Source organism: Vigna unguiculata, chromosome 4 (assembly GCF_037176805.1).
Source record: "Vigna unguiculata cultivar grain cowpea cultivar isolate G323 ecotype 2 chromosome 4, ASM3717680v1, whole genome shotgun sequence".
Lineage (NCBI taxonomy): Eukaryota > Viridiplantae > Streptophyta > Magnoliopsida > Fabales > Fabaceae > Vigna > Vigna unguiculata.
Window position 1 is genome coordinate 4,392,156 of NC_140795.1, and position 24,741 is coordinate 4,416,896.

A 24,741-nucleotide genomic window follows, 5' to 3' on the forward strand; every position below is an offset into this window, starting at 1 on the left:
CGGCCCTACGACCCAGATGGGCCCAACGACCGGGACGAGCCTAACAATCTGAACGGGCCCGATGACCTGGACATGCCCAACGATTCGATAGACCCAACGACCCGAACGCGCCCAATGATACAGACAGGCCCAACGACACGAACGAGTCTGACGAATCGGACGAGCCCAATGACCCGGACGGGCCTAATGATCCAAAATTGCCCAACGACCCGAATAGGCCCATCTGTGTTGTCGGGCGGGATGGGTCATCGGGCCCGTTCTGATCATTGGGCCTATCTAGATCATCGTGCCCGTCCGGGTCGTTGGGTATGTTTGGGTCATCGGGCTCGTTTCGGTCATCGGGACCGTCTGGGTCGTCGGGCACGTCCGGGTCGTTGGGTTTGTCTAGATAATCAGGCCCATCCGGGTGTTTGGGTCGTTGGGCCTGTTTGGGTCATCGGACCCGTCCGGGTCATCGGGCCTGTTCGGGTCGTTGGGTCTGTCTGGATCATCGAGCCTGTCCAGGTCATTGGGCCCATTGGGACCGTCTAGGTCGTCGAGCCCGTCCGGGTCATCGTGCCCATCCGGGTCTTTGGGCCCGTTCGAGTCGTTGGGCCCGTCCTTGTCATCGGGCTCGTCCTGGTCATCACGCTCGTCCTGGTCATCGGGCTCAACCGGGTCGTCGGGCTCGTTCGAGTCATTGGGCCTATCTTGATCCTTGGGCCCGTCTGGGTCGTTGGGCCTCTTCGGGTTCCGTTCGGATCGTTGGGCCCGTCCGAGTTGTTGGGCCTGTCCGGGTCGTCGGGTCCGTCTGGGTCGTAGGACCCGTCCTGGTCGTCGGTCCCATCCGGCTCGTTGGGCTCGTCCGAGTTGTTTGGCCTGTCTGGGTTGTCAGGCATGTCCTGGTCATCGGGCCCGTCCTGGTCATCAGGCCCATCCGGGTCGTCGAGCCAGTCCAGGTCATCGGGCTCGTCCGGGTCGTCGAGCTCGTCCGGGTCATCAGGCTCGTCCGGGTCGCTCAACTTGATCTTTGACTTTAGCTTAATGTAGTATTATTTGGGGGGGCTAATCCACCTTAGCCCTAGTCCTAACCCACTAAAGAGGGGGCTTTGGGGGCTGGGGCTTTTTTTTTGGCCCCCTTATTTGGGGGCCCCCTAAAAAGGGGCTTTATGAAGAGTGGGCCAGGGTTGGCCCATGGGCTAAGGGTCAAATTGACACCTCTAGGTAGCACAATGGTTTCATGAAGGTATATGAAACAAATCATAATAGCAACATCCTCTAATCATACAAAATTACGAGGAAAGTTGTGAATATGTTTGGTAAAGGTCTATAATTCAACATGTGCAAGAAACTTGTGACTATCCCCGACAAAGATGGAATCAACAACCCTATATGAAGACAATAATGTATTGTTCAATTGAAAGATGATATAAATATCCAAAAATTCATTCATGTGAAAATATGCCAAGTCTATTTATGAAGTTTTTGCCAAGAAAAAACTTTTGAGCAAATGATTCACAAGTTCGGACTCCGTCACCTTAATGATGTCAATTTACATAAGGGGGAGAAATAGAATATGTGATGAAAAATATTGTATTAAAGAATACAAAATGTTGTACTCTTTTTCCTTCACTAGGTTTTTTATCACAAAGGATTTTTCCTAGTAAGAACGTGGCACATTATTTTATCAATGACACTCAAGGGGGAGTGTTATGAATTAATGATTGTCCATTGATTTGACACATCTACTCATATGATTGATACTCATATGATTCATTACTCTTTATGTAAATATTTGTATTAACTAAGTTGATTTGTTTCTTTTATGGATTACATGTTGTATCTATAAATAGGACTCTTCCTATCAATAATAATACACAGATGTGTTGCTCCCTATTCTCTCATTCTCTATTCTCTATTCTCTATTGTTTCTTCTCTTCTCTATTATCTATTATTCTCTCTGTTATCGACTTTATTTCATAACAGTTAAAATAATTGTTTTGACTTTATATATTAAATCACTCCACTAAATATTTAAATTAATTTGATTTTACACATTTTAAAATAAAGATTAATTTTAAGGTCTTGCATGAGATACATGAGGCATACTATTTCGCATGTGGTAGAAGCAATGACTCTATATTCATCTTCTGATGAACTTTTAGAGATAGTTGGTTGTTTTTTGATTTCTAGAAATAATGGAATCACTAACAGACTGACGTGAGTTCAGACATACAACTCAATCAAAACCACTAAAAACTTTGAATTAGACTTAAATTTTGTCAGCAAGATCCAAGAGCTTGTTTGAGATGTTGAAGGATACACATATAAGTTTGATGGTGTTGAGTGGTGAGTGAATTGGCTAAGATGATGACCAACATGTTTTATGCAGTCAATACCAGATTCGTTTTCAGGGAGTAGTAGATGAGACCTGATATTGCTCTTTTGATCATTCAATCCTCTTAAGAACTTCATCGCATCCGGTCAAGAGTTAAGGTCTTAAGTTATTAAGTTCATCCCAAATAATTCTTAGCATTATGAAAAATTCAATAATCAAAAGATCTTCGTGTCTCAGAGAAGAGGCTTTCATCTGCAACTCTAAAATCCTTAAGAGATGTCTTCGGCTTTGTCCATCCAAAAAATGCTTTGTTTTATCCCAGAAGAAACCAAATGTACCGGCCAAGAAAGCACCATGTTGTTGCATCTCTTGCATGCTTGATATGAAAAATCATCTATATCAAGTTAAACAACTGTCCCATCTATAAACTCAAGTTCATATTTGGAACTTAAAGTAGTAATAAAAAATCTACTCCATGAATGATAATTATTTGAATCAAGATTATAAGAAACAAGAGAAATAATATCAAGACAAGAACAAGAATAAAGATAACAATATCAAGCAAGAAGAAAACAAGAATAAAGAAAAAGAAAAGAAAAGATCAGATATACCCATTAGAGCTCTTCAAATGAAGAGCTTTCATACCATCTTGGAAAACACTGTGATTCTGGATGCACCTCATTAACATGATATTCAAACCTTGAAATGATCGAAAACCGTATAGAAAAGAAAAACAAAAGAACAGAAGAAAAGAATAAAGAGAGACTACGAAAAGGATGTAAACTTTTGAAAGGAAATAGTCTGTGTACAACAAGGAGGCATAATGTCTTCTATACAAAACAATAGAAAAACGAAAAAAAAAAATAGAAAAACACGCTTAAACCTGAACAAGAGGCGCTTAAGCGTGATAAATAAAACTGTAAAACCAGTCAAAGCGCCGAGCGAATCTCAGTGACACTTAGCGCAGTATGCAGAACAAATATTTTCTTCATTTTTTTCATGATTTTGAGACTAAGCAGACTAACCTTTATGAGAGATTTTTTAACCAACATACCAATACAATGTTTGATGCAGTCATCATAAATAGCTCTAAGCGTATCTTCTACCTCTCTCAATGCATATCCTTTGAAGCAACCAGCAATGTCAAGAAAAACAACCTTCTCTTCTTCCTCCAAAGCTCCATAGCTTACTTTAAGTATCTCTATGATTTATTTTTTTCTTAGGAATTCTCTTAAATTGTCTAGTAGCAGATTCCCATTCTTTTATACTTTTTCCAAAGAGGTTTGAACCTATTACTTCTAAAGCCAATGGAAGACCATAAGCATAAGTTACTACACGATTCAATACTAACTCATAACTGGATCAGCCATTTCCGTTTTGAAAGCTTTCAACGTAAGCAACCGAAGAGCATCATTCTCATTCAATTCCCTCACCTCATATGTTCTTGTAACTTGATGAGTTGCCAACAATTGTTTATCCCGAGTTGTGATAATTATTCTGCTTCCAGGGCTGAACCAATCACATCCTCCAGCAAGTGCTCGTAATTGCTCGAGATTGTCAACATCATCTGTCCAGGTGAAGGAGATCACTTCGTGTATATATATATATATATATATATATATATATATATATATATATATATATATATATATATATATATATATTTCATCACATTTATTGATAAGGTATGCACTCCTGGTCATTTACTACATGGAAAAGCTTCTTCCCAAACGCCAAAATATTTTATTTATTCTTCGATACTCTTTGATTTAGATAAAAGTATTTAAGTTCAACTTTTTCTCTTGATATACATGTTAATTATTGTTTTAAAAATTGAACATATATGTTGTACAAAGTATATATAAATAAAAACAAATAAATTAATTAGAAGTTATTTTTTTATGGAAACAATTAAAGCTAAATTTGATTATTTCATTTTATGAAAATTTTATTAGTAACTCATACAATAGTTTTATAAATTAATTTAATTTTTCGCTTATGGGTCTTATAAATATAAATAAATAAATAAATAAATATATATATATATATATATATATATAGGTAGATAGATAAATAGATAGGTTTATCTTTTATCTTGTATTGTAAATTTTTGGATAGGATTGGGTGTATTTAATGAATGAATCTTTGCTATTTATCATATAATGATGGTACAGTGAAAGCAACCAAGGAGAGTGAAATTAATAACAAACAAAACAAAAAAAAAAAGAGGGAAGCACATTAGATAAAAGGAGAAACATAATAGTAAGAAGCAAAGAAAAATCAGAGTTGAATGGTGCAAGATATTTTCCAATCTCTGAGTTAAAGAGAGAGACATTTATCATTTTATCTGTTTATTTATAATGTTTTTTATCTCTTCATAATTATTTTATTTTTATATTTACCTTAAGTAAGGTGTCTTCAACCTCATTCTAATTTATATTTAGTTCTCATTCTTATTTATTTATTTTATTCATCTCCAATTTTGCACTGGTCTTATTTATTTGATTTATATTACTCTCATTTATTTATTTATATTTACCTCATGTTACATATTGATTTTCTTTAATTATTTATATTTATCTCCAGTCACGTACTGGTGTTCGTTATTTATCTATATTTGTTCCCAGTTATACAATGGTTATGTTTATTTATTTATACAATTATATAGTTTAATATAAAAATAAAATTTATGATAAATAAATATTTGATTATTGTAGTTGGAGGTATGATCTTAGAGATTGAAATGAGTAGATATTACTTAACATGAGATGTTTTTGGATTACTTTGTTGGCCATGATGGGGCTTATTTATCCTGGTTAGTCACTACAAAATTAATCAAAAACTTTATAAAGTATGATAAAAACCTAGTTTCATGAATTTGAAAGAGTTTTCATTTTATTTTATTTTCTTGAGATATGTTATATTTTTTTATGTGATATTTGTCTCACTTCCCTATTTTATGATTGTGTATACAAAAAATATTATAATCTCATCGTAGATGGTGTCCCTAACATGCTTGACTCATTCCTTGCCAATATAGTAGTAGTATTTTTGAGAAACGCATGGTAAACCAATGCGGTAAATAATTCGGTAACATTACAAGACAATGAAAATTCTACCATTACATTCCTAAATGCTCCAAATGCGCGGATTATCTTAGAAGGACAAATTTGAGTAATTTTTTATTTACCTCCAATAGTCTAAGTGAATCCTATCCATAACATTTTTCCTCCACATATTTAAAGGTTAACCTACGAGGGGAAAACTAAATAAATAATACTTCTTCATCTTCTAGTGTAAAAAATATAATATATACCAAATGATATAAATTTAAAATGCATAGAATATTGTCAAATATATAAATATTTTAAATATATTATATGTTATCGTAAAATTATGTGTTAAATTTTGTTTACAAGTATAATATAAAAAATAATAATAATAAAAAAGAAATAAAAGTAAAAATAAAAATTTGGTCGTCACACTACTCCACACTTATGAAAAATAATCGATTAAGTAAACAATTTTTTGTTGTTGTAAGATTATGTTTGTAAGGTACAATAGATGTGGGTAAATAAAATTTGGGTTTAATAAATATGATGAAAGAATTTAAAAGACTGATTGCTATACTTTTAAAAAACTTGTAAAAATGAGACACGAAAGTATATATATATATATATATATATATATATATATATATATATATATATATATATATATATATATATATATATATATATATATATATATATATATATATATATTCATGTGTTTAATTAAAGTTAATAATATACATAAGGATTTAAATATAATTAAATAAAATAAAAAATGAAAAAGAAAAATTGTAATTTGGACTAAGTCATGTTGATAACTAAATGATTTATTGATTTTTTACTTTATTTTTATGAATTTTTACAAAAATATAAGTAATTATTCATAAGAAGTTGAGCCTCAAATGTTTAATCATAATCGCCCCATCTCTTTCCAAAGTGACAACAAATTCTTTTGTTAATCAAACTTTTCTTAGTTTCAGCATCTTCTAAATCAAGACTTTTATGTCATTTTTATCAAATTCAAGCATTGTGTGAGTGTTTGATTTTAAATGAGTATTTTTTTAATATCTTTTATACAACTTCGAAATAGACATGTCCTAATCTACTATAATTAAGTTAATATTAATATTTAATATTTTAATTCATCACAAAACTAGTTAATTATTTTCTAAAATAAATATTACATTATTTTTATATTTTATTTGTAATGTTTCATATATTTATAATATTTACATGAATACGTTTCAATTATTTTTTATATAATTATTAAATTTAATTACGTATATTTTGATTGTAATATTTAATATATTCTATTGTAATATAAATACTTAATTTTCTAAAATAATTATCATATTTATTATATTATATTATATTAATGAAAAAAAAATCAGTTTAAAATTCCATTCCCAAATGATTAAATTTTTACTGATTTATAATACTGAAAAGCTAATTTCACAGTCAGAATGTGGTCCCTGAAAAATTAAATTTTATCGGAAACAATATATCATGCTAATTCTATAATTAAAAGGCACAATGTGCTACGACAAAGAAAAAAAAATCGTAATAGTATTTGAAAGTTTTAATTTTATTTTTTTCTTGTGGTTATATTTGAGAAGATAAAAATGGAGTATCTTATGAATTTGATAAAAGGTAAGATGGATTTAATTGTGTATTTAATATACAAAATTGAGTAAGAATTTAAAATTAACAAAATGAATCCTAAACACATTCAAAATATTTGATCACGAGTGTCCATGACTTAGTCAACTTCATTAAACAATGGTATAATGACTTTTTATCTTTGACAATTCACTATAACGTTTTAAAAATGTTTTCCGAAAATAAAAATGTTAATTTTATCACTATTTACTATTTAATTTACCATTTTAAGTAATACATAATATAATTTTTGTGGTGGAGAAGGAACAAGATATGGAAATAAAATTATGCAAAAAAGAAGAAGTTAAGATGACAAAACAAACAAGAATCAATTATCTAAATTAATATTTTTTTTATTTGAATTTTCTCGGGTGGAAATTTTATTCATTAAAACTTGATGTTCTTTTATTATTTAAATTCTCCTCAATCTTTTCTTACTAAGGAATTTTTGAATGGATGAAAATGCCTCATAAGATCTATGCCCTAAAACCTAAAACATATAATATAACTCGAAACTTTGATTCTAAATAAACTTTACTTTTAATAAAAAACAGAATGTAAGAAAACCATTTTTGTTTTATTTAAACACATTTGCCAATTTTTTTTCCTCTTTTGAATTTATACAAGTAAAAGATATATATAATAATCACGTGTTATATGGTAAATTCTGAGGTCAAACACTTAATTTAAACAATTATTATTATTATTATTATTATTTTAGAAAAAAGATAAGTGTCCAACTAAAAATAAGTGACCTAAATTGGTTCTATCCGTATATATTTAATAATCTTATTTTAGGAGTTGATAAAAAAAGACAATTTAAAAATAAAACTATGATAAAATTTCAGATTTTAAAATAGATGATATCTTAAATACGATAATATTATTTTAACAAACTTGATATCCTAAACTAACATATAGTTTATTGTTGGAAAATTTAAAACAATTAAATTCATAAAAAAAATATAAAAGAGTTTATGCATTTTATATATGATTTTGAACCGTTTCATTTGCATTGACCGTGGACTTTACCAACCTCACCTTAAGAATCTTTTCAAAAGTGCTTTTCACTTTCCAACCCACACCACACTGTCTAAATCAACTTTTGGCAAATAAAAGAAATTGAAGAAATGGACTTCATAACTATAATTAACTTTTGGGTTAAAAATGACATCAAAAATCTTAATATAGTTGGAGAGTAGATGGACCGTTCATTCAATGAAGTGGAACCGAAATTAAATATGTTTTTGTACGTAACTTTCAGTAAATTTTGAAATTAGTTTATTTTAATATTTTAGACCAATTTAGTTATTCACATTTTAAAATATGTGAATTTAATCATTTTAATCAAATTTTATTAAGTTTATTTGACATTTCAAACGCGTTTCATAATAATATTTGATTTAACATTAAAGCAAAAATATATCAAACAATATAAACAACTCAAATATAATCCTGACATGTATAGGAAACATCAAATAAACCTAACAAAATTTGATTAATATAACTAAATTCACACATTTCGAAAGATGAAAGACTAAATTGATCCAAAATTTCGAAATGGACTAATTCTAAAATTAACTGAAAGTTAAGAGACCAAAAACATATTTAACCTAACTGAAATTTATGAAATTAATGATATGAGGTTTTTATTTTTGTTATACATTATATATATATATATATATATATATATATATATATAATGTTATTTCTCCAAATAATTAAGCAAATTTGTGGTAACCTTATCATAAAATTTGTCTTGTACGGTTAAGACAAGAATTTACTAATAATTCTTCATGAGAAGAGGTTTGTCCAAAGCCATAACATGTTTCACAAAAATTCAAATCCTTCAGTAGAACACTCTCCTCAATAATCAATTTTTAATACTATTATATATATATATATATATATATATATATATATATATATATATATATATATATATATATATATATATATATATATATGTTATCCTTCACAAATCACAATCAATTTGATGTTTTCTTTACTTAAGAATCACTCCATAAATAAACGGGTCATGTCTTTCAAATTAAAATATAAACTATACATTTTTTGTAATAAAGCACTCGTCAATTATTGTTAAATCAACTCACACCATGCACAACAACATCTTAAAAGTTTATTATAGTTTTTATCTTTAATTTATCAGTTTATTACTATTTTTGTTTCCAAATTTCTATAATGTTATACATTTTGTCTTTATATATATATATATATATATATATATATATATATATATATATATATATATATATATATATATATATATATATATATATATATATATATATATATATATCTAAAAACCGTCAATGCTTCCTTATGATTTTTAACTGATAATAAATACACTTATTTGAAATAATTATTTTTAATATTAATATATTTCAGCCGTCATTGTCAAAAATATTTTATTATATATATATATATATATATATATATATATATATATATATATATATATATATATATATATATATTAATTCATTGTTCTCTGGGTGTGTTGGTAATTGAGGTGTGAGTGTTATTAAAAGAAAATATATTTTATTAATAAAAACTGTTACAATATTTTATTTATTAAATATAGTTAATTAAAATGCATGTTTACTCTAACATCGATGTTTATAATGTTACTATTTACAACAATGTGGCAACCGTTATCTCTTAATCAAGGTGTTTATTCTTAATTTGGATGACATATATTTTTTTATATAAAATAAACTACATAAAGAAGTTTCAGAAATAGTTGAAACAAAATACATAGTGAATTATAATAAACATAGTTTCCAGTTTGTAGCATTTTCTTGAGTTGCTATTTCTCTGTATGTTAAGTACATACATTGTTCATGTAAAATGAATCAATTATTTAAGTGTGACTTATTACCTTATGAAATCAAAGTGAAAGACTTAAAAGTGAGGTATATATGTTACCTTAATTATACCATGCAACTAATAAAAAATGCAATATATGATGTGGACATAAAATTGTTCCATAATTTTTTTAAAGAAAAAAATTAAAATTATTTTTTTACAAGTTAAAATTGGTTTATGAACAAATGAAAAGAAATAAAAAATTACAAAAAAGGTTTCTAGAAATATACTTATATATAATTAAAGAGATTAATTTTGTTTTTTCTTAAATAATTTATTGAGAAGTTCATAGAAAAATGTTTATAATATTATAAACTTGCACATTTGAAGATAACTTTCATGGAACTGATCTTCATGCACAGCAGAAGCTATATATCTTTCATATGGGCCAAAAGACTATTATTTAATATCTTTCAACTAAAATTAACTTATAAGTGTAAGCTTTATCTAAATTTTAATATGAAAAATTAGGTTTAAATATATTTTGGGAAGGCAGCACATTCTTTTTTAATTTCCTTATAAAAATATTTATTTGATTTTTTTTTTTTGTAACATTCAATAATTTGTTTCTAGTATTAGTGCTCATCTTAGGACTTTTGGTGACAAGAATAACAAATATATTTTTGTAACCTACAGTACCAATTTTAGAAGTATCAGGAGATATGCTTTGAAACAATTAGCTTGATTAATTCCTTTTTTTAGAGGTATGATTATGTTTGTAATCAATTGGTTAAATGAGAAAATTTAACCTGTATGAAAAGAAAATAATTATTTAAGTTATAAATGTTACATACAATTAATTTATTTAAAATATTTAATATTTCTAAAATATAATTTTTATACTTTTCAAAACTTTTTTATTTCATTTCCATTTGTTTTTATCAAATCATTATATACTAAAAGGTAATGAAATATAAGACGATGATTTAACTTGATTAAATTTTAGTTGCGTAAGTTTTATCATTCTATTATACATGTAATTCTTATTTTCTTGTGCATGCATGTATGAGTATTTATGGTTTCATATGAAATTTAAATAAAAAAGATAATTTGTTTTGCTATTTTATATATTTAGTGATATATTTAACTTGTGAATCAAGTTTTTGAAAGCACATAAGAACTTTCTTAGCTTTTTCCTTTTTTTTTAAAGTATTTGACACAAATTAATACTACAACAATTTTCTTAATTATTGAGGGATTATTACTGACAGGTCAATAATCTCAAGTTTATTAATGAATTTTTTTGATGGATTTCACAATTTAATTTATCGACGAAAACTTTTCTCACTATCAAATTTGTTAGAAAGATCTGTCAATAAATTATAATTTGTACTACTAAAGAATATTCTCATCAATAACTTATCATTACAGTTATTGACGATAAAAGTCATTGACATCATCCATCAGTAAATTATAATTTTTATTATTGACAAATATCTTCGTTGGTCACTTATCATTTCTCATTCTACCGATAAATCCATTGGAAATTTGGATGGCACATTTCTCATCCAATCTGATGGAATTTTTTTTGTATATAAAGAAAAGATGGGTGAGAAGAAGATAAGAAAATGAGAAGGAAGAGGAGGTGACACGACAGTGGCTCGGTTGGTGATGCAACGGTGACTTGGTGGGACATGGATGAACTTTAATGACATGACGATGATGCCGAGGTGGAGGACGTCGGACGATTGATGCCAAAGTTAGAGAAGGAGGTGGAAAAAGAAAAAAATGGAAGAGAAAGATAAATAGGAGGAGGAAGAAGATAAGGATGAGGATGAGTTGGAGGTGGCGGTGGTGACGTGACAACGCGATGACAATGAGGAAGAGAGGAGGAAGAAGATGAAGAGTAAGAGAAAGAAAAAGATCTAATCGCGTATTTTACTAATAGATGTCACCAATTTTCAAAATCTATTGATAATTACTGTCGAATATTTACTAACATAAAATTACTAACGAATTTGTAGTTGTTGATAATTATTGATATATTTTTCTATTCGTCGATAATCAACAATCACCTTACTAATGAATTTTTGACCAATATTAATTTGTCGATAAACATAATTTACTAATAAAATTTTATTATTACTTGTGATTTGTGCTTATCACTAATATATTATTATTTTATTGTAACGTAAGGTAATGAAATTTATCTTTAACTACCGCTTTAAAAATAAAATGATAATTATGAGAATGAAAAGTTAAAATCTCACTATACACATATATAGTTTATATTGAATGTGGAATTTTAATTATAAAATATTTATGCAATCTTATTGTTGAGTTTTATTTCTCTAAAATTTTGATATTAGATTTTTGTCTCATTGAATTTTAGTTATTCTATTCTAATTTTAAAATGTATAACTTTTTGTTGAAAATATATTATTTAATAGTATTAATAAAACACGGTAATAGTTATGGTTCTTTCAATATTTTTTTTTTTGTAAAACTTATGTTTTTGTTTATTCTATAAAACTCATGTTCTTATATATATATATATATATATATATATATATATATATATATATATATATATATATTCTTTTTGAATGCATTTCACACAATATTTATAATTTTTATAGTATTTTTTAACGGTTTAGAATCACTATAGAAGGAGATTACAATCAATTAGGAACTTACAATCATAATCTATGACATATTTGAATATTTATAACTATATAATTACATAATTACATGAGATTATTCAAATCCCACTTGAGTATAATTTCTTAAATATAGACAAAATTTCTCAAATATTTATAGTCTTATAAACTATATATATGATTACTATAATCATATTACAACAGTTACAACCAAGTCTATTTAGGTAAATATTTAAACTATAAAAATATAACCGAGATGTATGCATTTTTTTTAATTATTATAAAAAAATTACAAACTATATAAGTCCAATTTCTTTAGTATTTTTTCTAATTAGGAGTGATAATGTGAATTTGGTTCGGTAGACCGGTCTGTAGACCTGCCAAAAAAATATGGGTGAGTCGAGATATTGAGTCCGTTGGCCTACAAAATCCAACTTGCATAACTCGTAATCCACGTGAGCCAATCGCGACTCGTATAAAAAAATAAAATAAAAAATTGTATTTATGTATATTGGTTAATTTCTTTCTCAACTTCTATGTTCCAAATTTTCGTATGAGTGAAAAGTAAAAAAGACAAGTGTTATGTATTTTTGAATGTGCTCAAGTTTGAATAATACATCGTGTATATCAAAGTACGAATATGAATATGATAAAAATGTTGAATTATTAATTTATCACAAAATTCTTCAAAATATTTACTTAATTTTATGAATTTATTAAAATTTCTAAATTTGTGTTAAAATTTATAAATTTGTTAAACATCGAAATCTTATCATATTTTTTTTTTTTTAAAGTCCGACCATATTACCACCCTTATTTCTAATAGAAAAATTGCTTACTTTGAGATTTTCCTCCCTAAGTCCAAAATTTAATAACTTTGCAATAAAAAAGGATGACACCAAATTCACTATGAACATTTTCTCTTCAAAGTTTTTTGTTCGTTCTAGTAATTATATTTTAATAATTTATTTATGTAAATATAAATAATAAATCACGTACTTTTTTTCCTCACATTCACATTCATAAAGGTCTGGACCAGTTGCTATTAAATTGAGTCTGTCCAATTTATTGATTCATTGTAAGCCAACACACTTTTGAGTTCGCCTAGGTTAGGTCTATTTAATGTTCGACTAAAATTTCTTCATGGGCGATTTTTAAAAATACATCTGAATATTAAAATAAGTTAAGAAAATAAAAAAAATTATTTAACAACTTAATAAAATAAATTTAGTGAATGCAATATAAATTAAAAATATATAGATTATCACTTGTACCATAAAATGGAAAACAAAAATTATAAAATACAACAATGCAAATAAGGTAGATCTTAAATTGTAATGATAAATAAATGTTAGGCGTTTAAAGCAAACTAGTCCACTCTATTATTGATAAGTCTAACTTAAATAATATTACGAGTTTAATGATTATGAACAGTATACAAACTGTTATTTTTAATATTTCATCAAAATTATGGTTAATATAATTTTAAGATAATTCGTAAGAATTTTACAAACTTATCATACCTCATGAAATTATGTTTAAATAATTATATAAAACTATCTAATTACAAATAAAATTACACATTAATATATAATTTATATCACATTTTCTAAAAACGTAAATTTAACATGAGATAATCTAAAAATATGGAGCTAAAAGACAAACAAATATTAAGATCTTACGAAATTTTGATTTGATGAAAACTCAATAAGAGATAATATATCATTTACCATCTTAATCCATGTTGAACATAAATCTAACACAAGACATATTTCATATGTAACATGTCTTAAAAAGAACCATTGCACTATAAAATGAAGTTATGCAACAAGATATATTATTGATTATTAGATGAAAAACTAAAGAAGTAAGAAAATAATATTAAATCACATTAAAAACAAATCTAGCACAAGACACTACATTAAGTAACTTTAACGTTAAATCCTCGTTACCTTCTTATTAACATATGTTCACATTTAATACCTAAAACAAAATTACCTTAAAAAATGTATGTAGTGAGGTTGGCAACTTGTTTTATTTGCCTTTGAAAAAAGACAAATAAATGAGAAAATCAGTTAAAACAAGAAGAAGGTGCACTTAAAATTAGTTATTTATAATAAATTGTAGTGATTTAGAGAGGATTTAATTAAGTAAGATTTTTGTTAATAAATTTATCTATAAACCAAACTAAACCATTGGCATTCATTGATAATGGATGAAAACCACAGTCAAACAACCTCTCCCAATCAGGATCTTCAGTCAAAGAAGCTCTTTTCAATCACCAAATCTCACTGTATATGCATACACAGCTCCAAAACAACACCAAAAATTTCTTTTTTTTAACCATCTTCCACTCATTTATCTCTCTGCACTTTTTATCTCTGCATTTTCTCACACCCCACAAGTCAATGGCACCATTCCAACAGTGTTAGACCAAAACCCCACCATAAAAATCAAACCTTTCCCTCACCCCACAACCTCCTTTCCCCTCCATGGATCGCAGCAACACGTTTTCCTCTTCCTTCTTTCTGCTAACCCTGTTGGGGTTTCACGCGCTTCTCGCTTCGTCGCAGGTCGAGGACGATGTTAAATGTCTCAGTGGCATCAAAGAAGCTCTTTCGGATCCGCAGGGTCACCTCGCCCTGTGGCGGTTCGAGAACACCACCGTGGGTTTCATCTGCGACTTCGTGGGTGTGACATGCTGGAACCAAAGGGAGAACCGGGTCTTGAGTTTGGACTTCCAAGATTTCAAACTTTCGGGTCGGATCCCCGAGGCTTTGAAGTACTGTGGGAAGAGCCTTCAAAGGTTGAATCTTGCTTCAAATTCTTTCTCCTCCGAGATCCCGCACGAGATCTGCAAGTGGATGCCGTTTCTGGTTTCTCTAGATTTGTCTGGTAATCAACTCTCGGGGCCTATTCCTCCCACACTTGTGAATTGTTCATATTTGAATGAGTTGATGTTGTCGGATAACCAGCTCTCTGGGTCAATCCCCTTTGAGCTGGGGAGTTTGAGTAGGCTCAAGAAGTTTTCTGTGGCCAATAACAGGCTCAGTGGGACAATCCCAGAGTTTTTTCATGGGTTTGAAAGGGAGGGTTTTGAGGGGAACAGTGGGTTATGTGGGGGTCCTCTCGGATCCAAGTGTGGTGGGATGAGTAAGAAGAACCTTGCTATTATCATTGCTGCAGGGGTGTTTGGTGCTGCTGCATCATTGTTGCTGGCTTTTGGTCTCTGGTGGTGGTATCATTTGGGTGGGAAGAAGAAGAAGAAGGGTTATGGGGTTGGTTCTAGTGTGGGTGCTGCTGGTGATTGGGCTCTGAGGCTAAGAGGGTATAAGCTTGTGCAAGTCAGTCTCTTTCAGAAGCCTATTGTGAAGGTGAAATTGGGGGATTTGATGGCTGCTACCCATAATTTCAGTGGGGAGAATGTTCTTTTTGCGACAAGAACAGGGACAACGTACAAGGCTGATCTCCCAGATGGTTCCACGCTTGCAGTGAAGCGGTTGAGTGCTTGTAGGATTGGGGAGAAGCAGTTTGGGATGGAGATGAACCGGTTGGGGCAGGTTAGGCACCCAAATTTGGCTCCTCTGTTAGGGTACTGTGTGGTGGAGGAGGAAAAGTTGCTGGTTTACAAGCACATGTCTAATGGAACTTTGTATTCCTTGTTGCACAAGAATGGTGGGGTGCTAGATTGGTTGATGAGGTTCAGGATTGGGTTAGGAGCTGCAAGAGGGCTTGCATGGCTGCACCATGGTTGCCACCCTCCCATCATACAGCAGAACATCTGCTCCAATGTGATTCTTGTTGATGAAGAGTTTGATGCCCGTTTGATGGACTTTGGTCTTGCAAGGCTCATGGCTTCAGACTCAAATGGTAGTTTTGTGAATGGAGATTTGGGGGAGATTGGTTACATAGCTCCGGAATATCCTAGTACTTTGGTTGCTTCATTGAAAGGGGATGTGTATGGTTTTGGTGTTTTGCTTTTGGAGTTGGTGACAGGGCAAAAACCTCTTGATGTTAGCAATGGGGATGAAGAGTTCAAGGGTAGCTTGGTGGATTGGGTGAACATGCATTCTGGTTTGGGAAGGATTAAGGATTGCATTGATAAAGCCATATGTGGAAGGGGACATGATGAGGAGATTCTGCAGTTTCTGAAAATTGCTTTGAATTGTGTGGTTTCTCGCCCCAAAGATAGGTGGTCTATGTACCAGGTTTATCATTCCCTAAAGGGGTTATCCAAAGATCAGAGTTTCTTTGAACATGATGATGATTTTCCCTTGATCTTTGGTAAGCCAGAAAACGAGGCAGCGTAGTGGTTGTTGATGATGATGATGAGATTGTTGTCGTCATTGAACTGCTATGTGAATCAGAGTGGAGATTGTTCTCGGATGGTGCTAATGTTTTATGGTTTGTTTGAGCATTTCCTCCATGGGTGAGGTCAGACCCTAATCAATCAGGTATAGTTAGTTGTATTGTATGATATAATAAATTTTCTGATAGGTTAGATTTTATGAGATCTATTTGTTTCACTGTTTGTTGTATCCAAATGCAATCTCTCTGATGATGTCCGTCCAAGATGTTTGGAATATATACCTCGGATTTTAATCCTCAAAAATATATATAAACATGTCCTCAAGACCAAAAACATTGGACATCATCATCATCATCTACTTGTCCTCTGTAAAGACATCTCATGATGTTATGTTCATCATCTACATCTAATTGATTGGAAAGTTTGAAGCATTTGATTTCTGTTTGAGTAAAAATACTCCTAGGTGGCCATTTCAACACTTCATGTTTGTTGTTACATGGATCTTAGAATGATTTATTATTTGTAGTGAATTATCAAATTGGATTCTCTGCTGAGTCTTTGTGTGTGATTCCTCTGTTATGCTTTAAAAAATACACTGATGAACAATGAACAATGATTATTATGTTTCAAAATATGCTATAAAGATTTTTACAGTACTAATATCAATGTATTTTTAATGTTCGGCAGAAGACAATATTATAAAACTCAGACTCAAAACTCAAATTTCATAATAATGATGATGAATAAACCCTTAATTAAACTCTTCATTTATTCTATAATGCATTAAGTTGCATGATCTCATAAGGTTGAGATCTCATGTAGTGATAATGTCATTGTGGAAGATTTAGTTCCTTGAACCATTGAGAAAAAAAAAATTATGTTAATGATAGTTTTTATAAATTCTCTAGTAAATAAGAAGATTAGATGAAAATTTTGTAAGGATTAAGATTATTTATTATTTATTATTTATTATTAGCTTGTATTGGAATGCGTGATGAATTGGATTTTTTATTTAAATTTATACGAAACTTTGAAAGGTCAACATGTGTCGTTGATTCAAATCATGTTTATGTCTCAGCTGAATTTATACTTTATTAAAACAGTTGTCGTTTGAAGACTTTTGACCGAGTAATTTATTAAAATAAGATAAAAAAAAGTCATCAATCAGTTTTATATTAAGATATGAGTTTCTCATAAATAAATAAATTGAAAGGTTTTTAGATAAAATATATAAAATAATTTATGCAATCTAACTTGGTGTGGAGGAATTTCCTTTGTCTAAATTCTCCAAATAATAAAATGAAAATTATTGGGTCAATGTTCATAGTTTAGAAAAGTAAAGGATGATGGCAACTTATGTGGATCATTCCAATCAAGCAAAGCAATGTTCTTGAACAAAATGATTATATCAATGACTTTGAACCCTGTGTGGCGTATTATGAGGGGAGGAATATGAAAATTTCAATTCAAATAAATAAACAATTGAAGGTCCTCATTTTTTTAATCAAAGATTCTTCTTATTACTTTAATATTAAATATGTTTTTTTTTTCAAACTATTTTCTTATTGGTCTTTAAATTAAATTATGTATCTATTTTCTCCTTATATTTTATATTTTATAAGAGGTTATATAAAATATTATTTTCAACACATTTTACAATATTATAGTTCACGGTACTTCAATTACCGTTTGTTTGTTGTAAATAATGTTTTACATTATTTTTATAAAGTGTAGGAACAAAATAGTATATAATTTAGTTTAAAAATAAAACAAAATAACTTCACATGAAATGATATAATATATAATTTCGTTTAAGAAAGAAAAAATTTTTAATAATAAGAAAAAAAATAATCTTTATTAATATAACTTGTTTTTTATTTTTATTAAAATAGTAGAATTTTAACTTAAATTAATTTTACCAAAACTAATAGTTGTCTCAGACGTGACATTTACATCAATTTATCTATATATATATATATATATATATATATATATATATATATATATGTATAAAAAGAAGATTCTTTTCTTTTATAGTACATGTTTCATGATTTCAATTTTACTTTTTAAATTAACTAACTTTCAATAATAACAACTATATTAATTTTTTTTTCTAAGATTGTCACGTATTTAACTTTTTTTAGTTATATTTGTAGTTTCTTTTCTAATATTCAGACACTTTATATTATTACTTTCAATTTATTTTTCTCTTGAAAGTTAAAAAATCAGAGACACATGTGTGTGAAGCTTGTGCTGGTATCTTATAATTCGATTATGTATGTAGGATTTCCAATTATTTTCTATCAGACATACTTTATTTATTTTGTATTTCCTGTGGAAGTGAAATAATAAAAAGAGAATGATATTTTGACTACTAAATTTTGACAATTTTCTCTTATAACATGAGGTGTCATTTTTTAAGTGATTTTGAAATATTAAAAATGAGAAAAAAAAAATGAAAAACCACCTAGAAGATGACACCTAAAAGGAGAATGATATTTAGACTACTAAATTTTGACAACTTTCTCTTACAACATGAGTCATCTTTTAAGTGGTTTTGAAATATTAAGAATGAGATAAAAGAAAAAATGAAAAAATCACTTAAAAGATGATACCTAAGATTGTAAGAAAAAATTGTCAAAATTTAATAGTAAAAAAATAATTTTCCATAATAAAATACTAAAAATAGTAAGTAAAATTGAAACAAAGGAGAAATGGGACCCCCTTAGAGATCCAGAAGGTGTTTGATAAATGGTAAAGAAAGAGAGATTGTGATCCAATTGAGCAGACTCATCTGCGAAAGAGAAACAAACACTGGCAGGGGTGAGAATCTGTCTCCCATGCAATGGAGGAACAAAAATCAAACAGATTCATAATTTCAATCTCACTTACTTTCGACCAAGTCACATCCTTCTCGAATCTATAGAAAATCACACCACAATGAAAAAGCAAACATAAAAAGAAAAAGCACCACCCAGGGATTGCTCCTTTGCTTATTTATTTGCCTTTAGTGTCATACCTCAATTTGCAAAAATCTCTGAAATTCCATTCATCTATAATCCATCACATTAATGTTAATGAAAAATAGCTCAGAACAAGTATCAGTATGAGTTCCACACCAGGTAAAAATGATAAAGTTGAATACGAATGTCTATAAACCTAATATTTTAAAGTTATTAAGTTAGTCTAGTAGTAAAAATCGGTTGAAAAAGTGAGAGAGGGTGTAAGTTCAACTTTCACTAACATTTGAAAGATATAAGATTGATTTAAAGTTTATAAAAGAGAGACAGATTGAGAGATACTCTGAGTTCAACTTCTCTACTAACAGAATTACCAACTAACATTCGCTGATAAAAAAAATCGAGAGGTTGTAGGTTCAACTTTCATTAATATTTGAAAGATATAAGATTGATTTGAAGTATATAAAAGAGAGACAGATCGAGAGATACTCTGAGTTCAACTTCTCCACTAACAAAATTACCAACTAACATTCACTGATAAAAAAACCGATTTTCAATAGAAAAATGACGTCAATTCCTTATATAAAGTTAGTTCAGATCACGTTTATATAATCTCTTTCTGATCTTCGAAAAAATGAAACTAAAAAAAAACATTTGTGTAGGATTTGACAGAAAGATGTTTAGTGTAACCAAGAAAATATTATGAAGGCACTAGACAAATATTGCAGTAGGAACCTTCCTATACTTGAGGCTATTATAGGGTCTATTTTAGAGCCCTATGTATATGTTTTATTTTGTGTGATCTTAAATATTAACTAAGTGGCATCACTATATGGTCCACATGGCAGGGCAAAGAGAAGCCATGTTTATTTTGATGCATTGATGAAGGTAAAAAGGGAAATGAAAAGGAATTGTTTATATGTATGAACTTTAAATTAGGGAAAGTGCTTTGTTGAACACAAGGCACTTGAAAGAGGGTGCCACCATAAAAGGAATTCCCCAAAGATTACTTAAAAAAATTAAAACCTAACTAATAATATGATGCATGGAGACTTGGCCTTTCTTCTTGTCTACTGCTCCAAATAATCCAAAAATTACAAATGCTTTCTCTTCTTTTTTCTTTTTCCCACAGCATATCCAAAAATCTAAATAAATCTAGGAAAAAGTTTTTTTTTTCTTTCCATAAATAAGGGGAAAAAGTAAATAGTGTTGAAAAGGGTAGTCTTTCTCAATTCTCACGTGTAGTTTTTAGGATAAGAATGATGAGAAAATTGGATTGCATCCAAAATTTGGTTACTTCATTTCCTAAGTTCTTGATTTACAACACCATCAAAAGGGTACATTTCAAAGAGAAGAAAGAAAAAAAAAATAGAAAACATTAAGGATCACACTTAGAACCTCAAAAGCACTTGCAATCATACTATGTAACAAGTAATCATAACATGATCTTATAAGAACACACTCTGAATTCTTCTTCCACAAGAGAATAGCAAAAATTCTTCTATGATTTGACCTCAAACTTGCTTTGGAACTTCACAATGCAATGCTCATGCTTGTGTAGGTGGCTCTCTGCTTTTCACTGCTCTCCTGAATAATAGTTCAGAATATGAGAGATGAAATGAAATGAAATGAAATTCCAAGGTACGGTAGAATTGTGCAGTGCATAGTGCAACAGTGTGATGATCATCATCATAAAGGGTCCTCAAAACATTTAACAATAACATCATCATCAATAGGAAGCAAAATTCCAATTTCAAATAAGACATGAATTGGATTGTTTTATGCAAATAAGGTTAAAAGTAGTTCATGATCCTCCAATAAATTAATCAAGCTTTCCATAGAAAGGAAAAGGAGGCACCCAATTCTTTTTTCCCCCAATAACTAAAGTGGCACAGTTCTTCACCCGATGTCTTTTTTGGTTTCTCATGAAAATAAGAGAAAGATTGTTAGTTAAAGGAGCTTTTCATAAAGAGTGAAAAATCATGCTTCAGCTCCCCCTTTAGCTAAGTCCTAATGAATTGAATCAAATCAAATGGATCATGAATTAACTCCAACAATGTCTGCTGCTTCTTCCTTCATTTTCATGATCTGACATGAATCAATGTATCAGTAAAACTAAAACATGTTTTTGTTTTGTTTCATGTTTTTTCAAGCATGTGTTTGAAGATATGCACTTCATGCTTCAGTTTCACACCAAATAACTAAGATGAATGCAGAAAAGTAACAACTAGCTGAGTCTAATCAGAGGGCATGAATGAAGGTTCTTGAGAAAAATTGTTTCTTTTCATTGTTTAAACCATGCAACAAATTACATGAACAAAAGCATCATCGTAAAGCATTTCAGAAAAAACACAAATGTTGTACCTGTTGTGTATTGGATCAGGTCCATTTGGCACTCTTCTTTTGCTCACTATGAAGAGTCTAGAATTTGATGAATGCAAGACATGCCTCTGCATGCTGACCAACTTCAAATGCTTGGAGACAACATTCATTGGAGCAATCACTGTTCTTTTGGTTTGTCGGTTCACTGAGATAGCAAGAAACATAAACCAGATGACTCCTAAAGATAGCAATGCTCCAAGAAGCAACCTTTTACAACTCATAACACCACCAACACCCATATCTTCACCCCTCTTATGAGTGTGACTTTCCATGGCAAGTGGAGGCAAAAGGGTGAGAATGTTTCAGCAACATTGTGGCATTGATCACACAAGAAGAAGAAGAAGAAGAAAGAGAGAGAAAAGAGAAGAAAAGAAAGAGCAATATCTGATTCTAACTTGGCGGGCTTGGAGAAACTTGCTCTATTTAAAGGCAGACAACAAAAACTGTTCTCTATGGGGTGTGTATGGAAAAGATTTTCAATACTTTTAGTATACAAGTACTTCTTCTATATCAAAACTGTGACAACTTATATGTACCTTTTTTTCTTAGGTAAAAATGAGAATAGTGTTAAATTAATATAAGTTATAAGATGTTTAAGAACTTTGGAACTATCATTGAATTCAAACTCCTTCAACCACTGAGTATATGTCACAGTTTGGAGGCTTTTTGGTAAAAGGAAACTCCATGTACTGTAATGACTCATTTTGTGTTAGTTCTCTGAAGTGATGAATACAATATCATTAAAGTGTACTAATAATGTAAATGGCTTTTATAATGATGCAAAAGATGCATTTAGAATGGTTTTGATTATGTAAAGCAGATATGTTTATAATCAGAGTTTATAAACCTGTGTAATGAATTGACAGTGTTGGAAGAGAGAGAAATGGAAAGTGGAATTGGGGGAAAGGGTGAAGAGAGGATGGAGAAACATAAAAGGCCAAAATGAATGAGAAAAGGTGTTTAGGTGTAAGAAAAGTGTCCACTTGAAGTCTCTTTTGCTGGGTTTGTGCATTTTCATGCAACTTGGAAAAGGGATCTCTAACTCTTAGCTCTCACTAGGTTTGTACTTAGTAGGAACTAAATTGAAAATGAAAACCTTGGAAAATTATAAGTGCTCATCAAATGATACTTCAACAATGATCAATGTAATGTAAAGAACACAATTGTTGAAAATTTAGTACAAATATAAATATTAAATTAAATAAAAATGAAAAAAATGGAATACTAAGAAAAAGACTTGTAAGATCATTATCTTCAAATTTTAAGTTGAAAGTGATAGACTAAATGTGTGTTTGGTTCTATATCAAAGTGATGTAAAATTGGTCAAAATTGATTTTCTAATATAAAATTAGTATATATTTAGTTTTCAAAATTAATTAAAAGGTAAAAAATTCACGTTGATTTATTATTTTTGCACCGGAATCAATTCTCCAACACCATCATATCTTTTAGATCAATCATCTTCGGAAACACGGTTGAAATTTAATGGTAGCAACTAATTCAAATCCTCTCTAAAATTTTAATTCTAAGTTTTTTAGATGTGAATATATTTTTTTCAAATAGCATTTATACAAAAAAAAACATTTTTTAAAGTTTAAAACTAGTGTATGTATAAATAATTTATAGAAGTTAATTAATTTCTCTATAAGTTAATTTTTAACAAAATTTAATTAAAATGACTAAATCCACGTATTTTGAAAAAATGAAGGATTAAATTAGTCCAAAATTTTAAAATTTCAAGATGAACTAATTCTAAGATTCACCGAAAGTTAAGAAACAAAAAAAATATTTAACCCTTTTTTTTAATTTATACACATGTTTTGATTTTAGATTTTTAAAGAAGTTACTTTCTTTTCATTCCTTTTTTTTTTTTCAATGAAAGCTTATGAGAGGTTCACACAAATAATTCTAAAAGTATACTTATGACCCACTTTCTCTTAAGAGACGTTACAATCTATTAGAGATATTTATCCCAGTCATCAAGTTGCTAAAAGTATATTAACACTAAAGTGAAATTTAAAGCATGTTGAAAGTGAAAAAATCATTTATTATATTTTATACGTAAAATAGTATTTTATATTGTAGTCCACATTATTATAGTTTAGGGGTCCCTAATTTTTAAGTTCTTTCTACCCTACTTAGTTCAACTAATCATTCCATTTATTTTGTGCTTCTTTATTGTGATTCTTTTAAAAAAGTATAAATTGATTGAAAGTTCTTTTTAGTAATGAAAATAAGTTTGAGAGCGAAGGTTTGAGTATTTAATATAAAAAAATTATATTTATCATGTCTGTGACACAACACATATATCTATCTCTATTAGTTTATACTTGTTTAAATATTGACTAAATATTTTTAAAATAATTTAAATAAAATAGTATAGTATTATTAAAAATTTCGAAATCAAGAAGACTTATATTTTATATCATTTGACGTTAAATAATAAAAAAAAAATATAATTATATAAATGTTCAATTAGAATATCAAATAAATTAATTATGTTTTAGTAATTTATAACAATACGAAGATTTCCTCTTTTGTATTAAATTTCAAAATTCTAATTTTACCCTTT

At 29.3% G+C, this 24,741-nt stretch overlaps 2 protein-coding genes across 2 annotated transcripts; one reads left to right on the forward strand and one right to left on the reverse strand.

The window, feature by feature from the left end:
* Positions 1-14,844: 14,844 nt before the first annotated feature.
* Positions 14,845-17,258, forward strand: LOC114181730 (Leucine-rich repeat protein kinase family protein). The gene has a single exon (XM_028068266.2). The coding sequence runs from the start codon at positions 15,011-15,013 to the stop codon at positions 16,826-16,828; it is 1,818 nt and encodes a 605-aa protein (XP_027924067.1). The 5' UTR covers positions 14,845-15,010; the 3' UTR covers positions 16,829-17,258.
* Positions 17,259-21,063: 3,805 nt separating this feature from the next.
* CLE25 (CLAVATA3/ESR-RELATED 25) lies at positions 21,064-22,625 on the reverse strand. Its single transcript, XM_028069316.2, has 2 exons — positions 22,152-22,625; positions 21,064-21,374 (listed from the first exon to the last, which is right to left on the reverse strand). Exons 1-2 carry the CDS (start codon positions 22,439-22,441, stop codon positions 21,335-21,337), a joined length of 330 nt encoding a protein of 109 aa, XP_027925117.1. The 5' UTR covers positions 22,442-22,625; the 3' UTR covers positions 21,064-21,334.
* Positions 22,626-24,741: the final 2,116 nt, after the last annotated feature.

Excerpts from the sequence above, each read along its gene's own strand:
- LOC114181730 (XM_028068266.2), top strand. The coding sequence starts at position 15,011 with ATGGATCGCAGCAACACGTTTTCCTCTTCCTTCTTTCTGCTAACCCTG.
- CLE25 (XM_028069316.2), bottom strand. The coding sequence starts at position 22,441 with ATGGAAAGTCACACTCATAAGAGGGGTGAAGATATGGGTGTTGGTGGT. Across the intron at positions 21,375-22,151 it reads CCTGATCCAATACACAACAG|GAGAGCAGTGAAAAGCAGAG; the intron begins GTACAACATTTG and ends ACTATTATTCAG.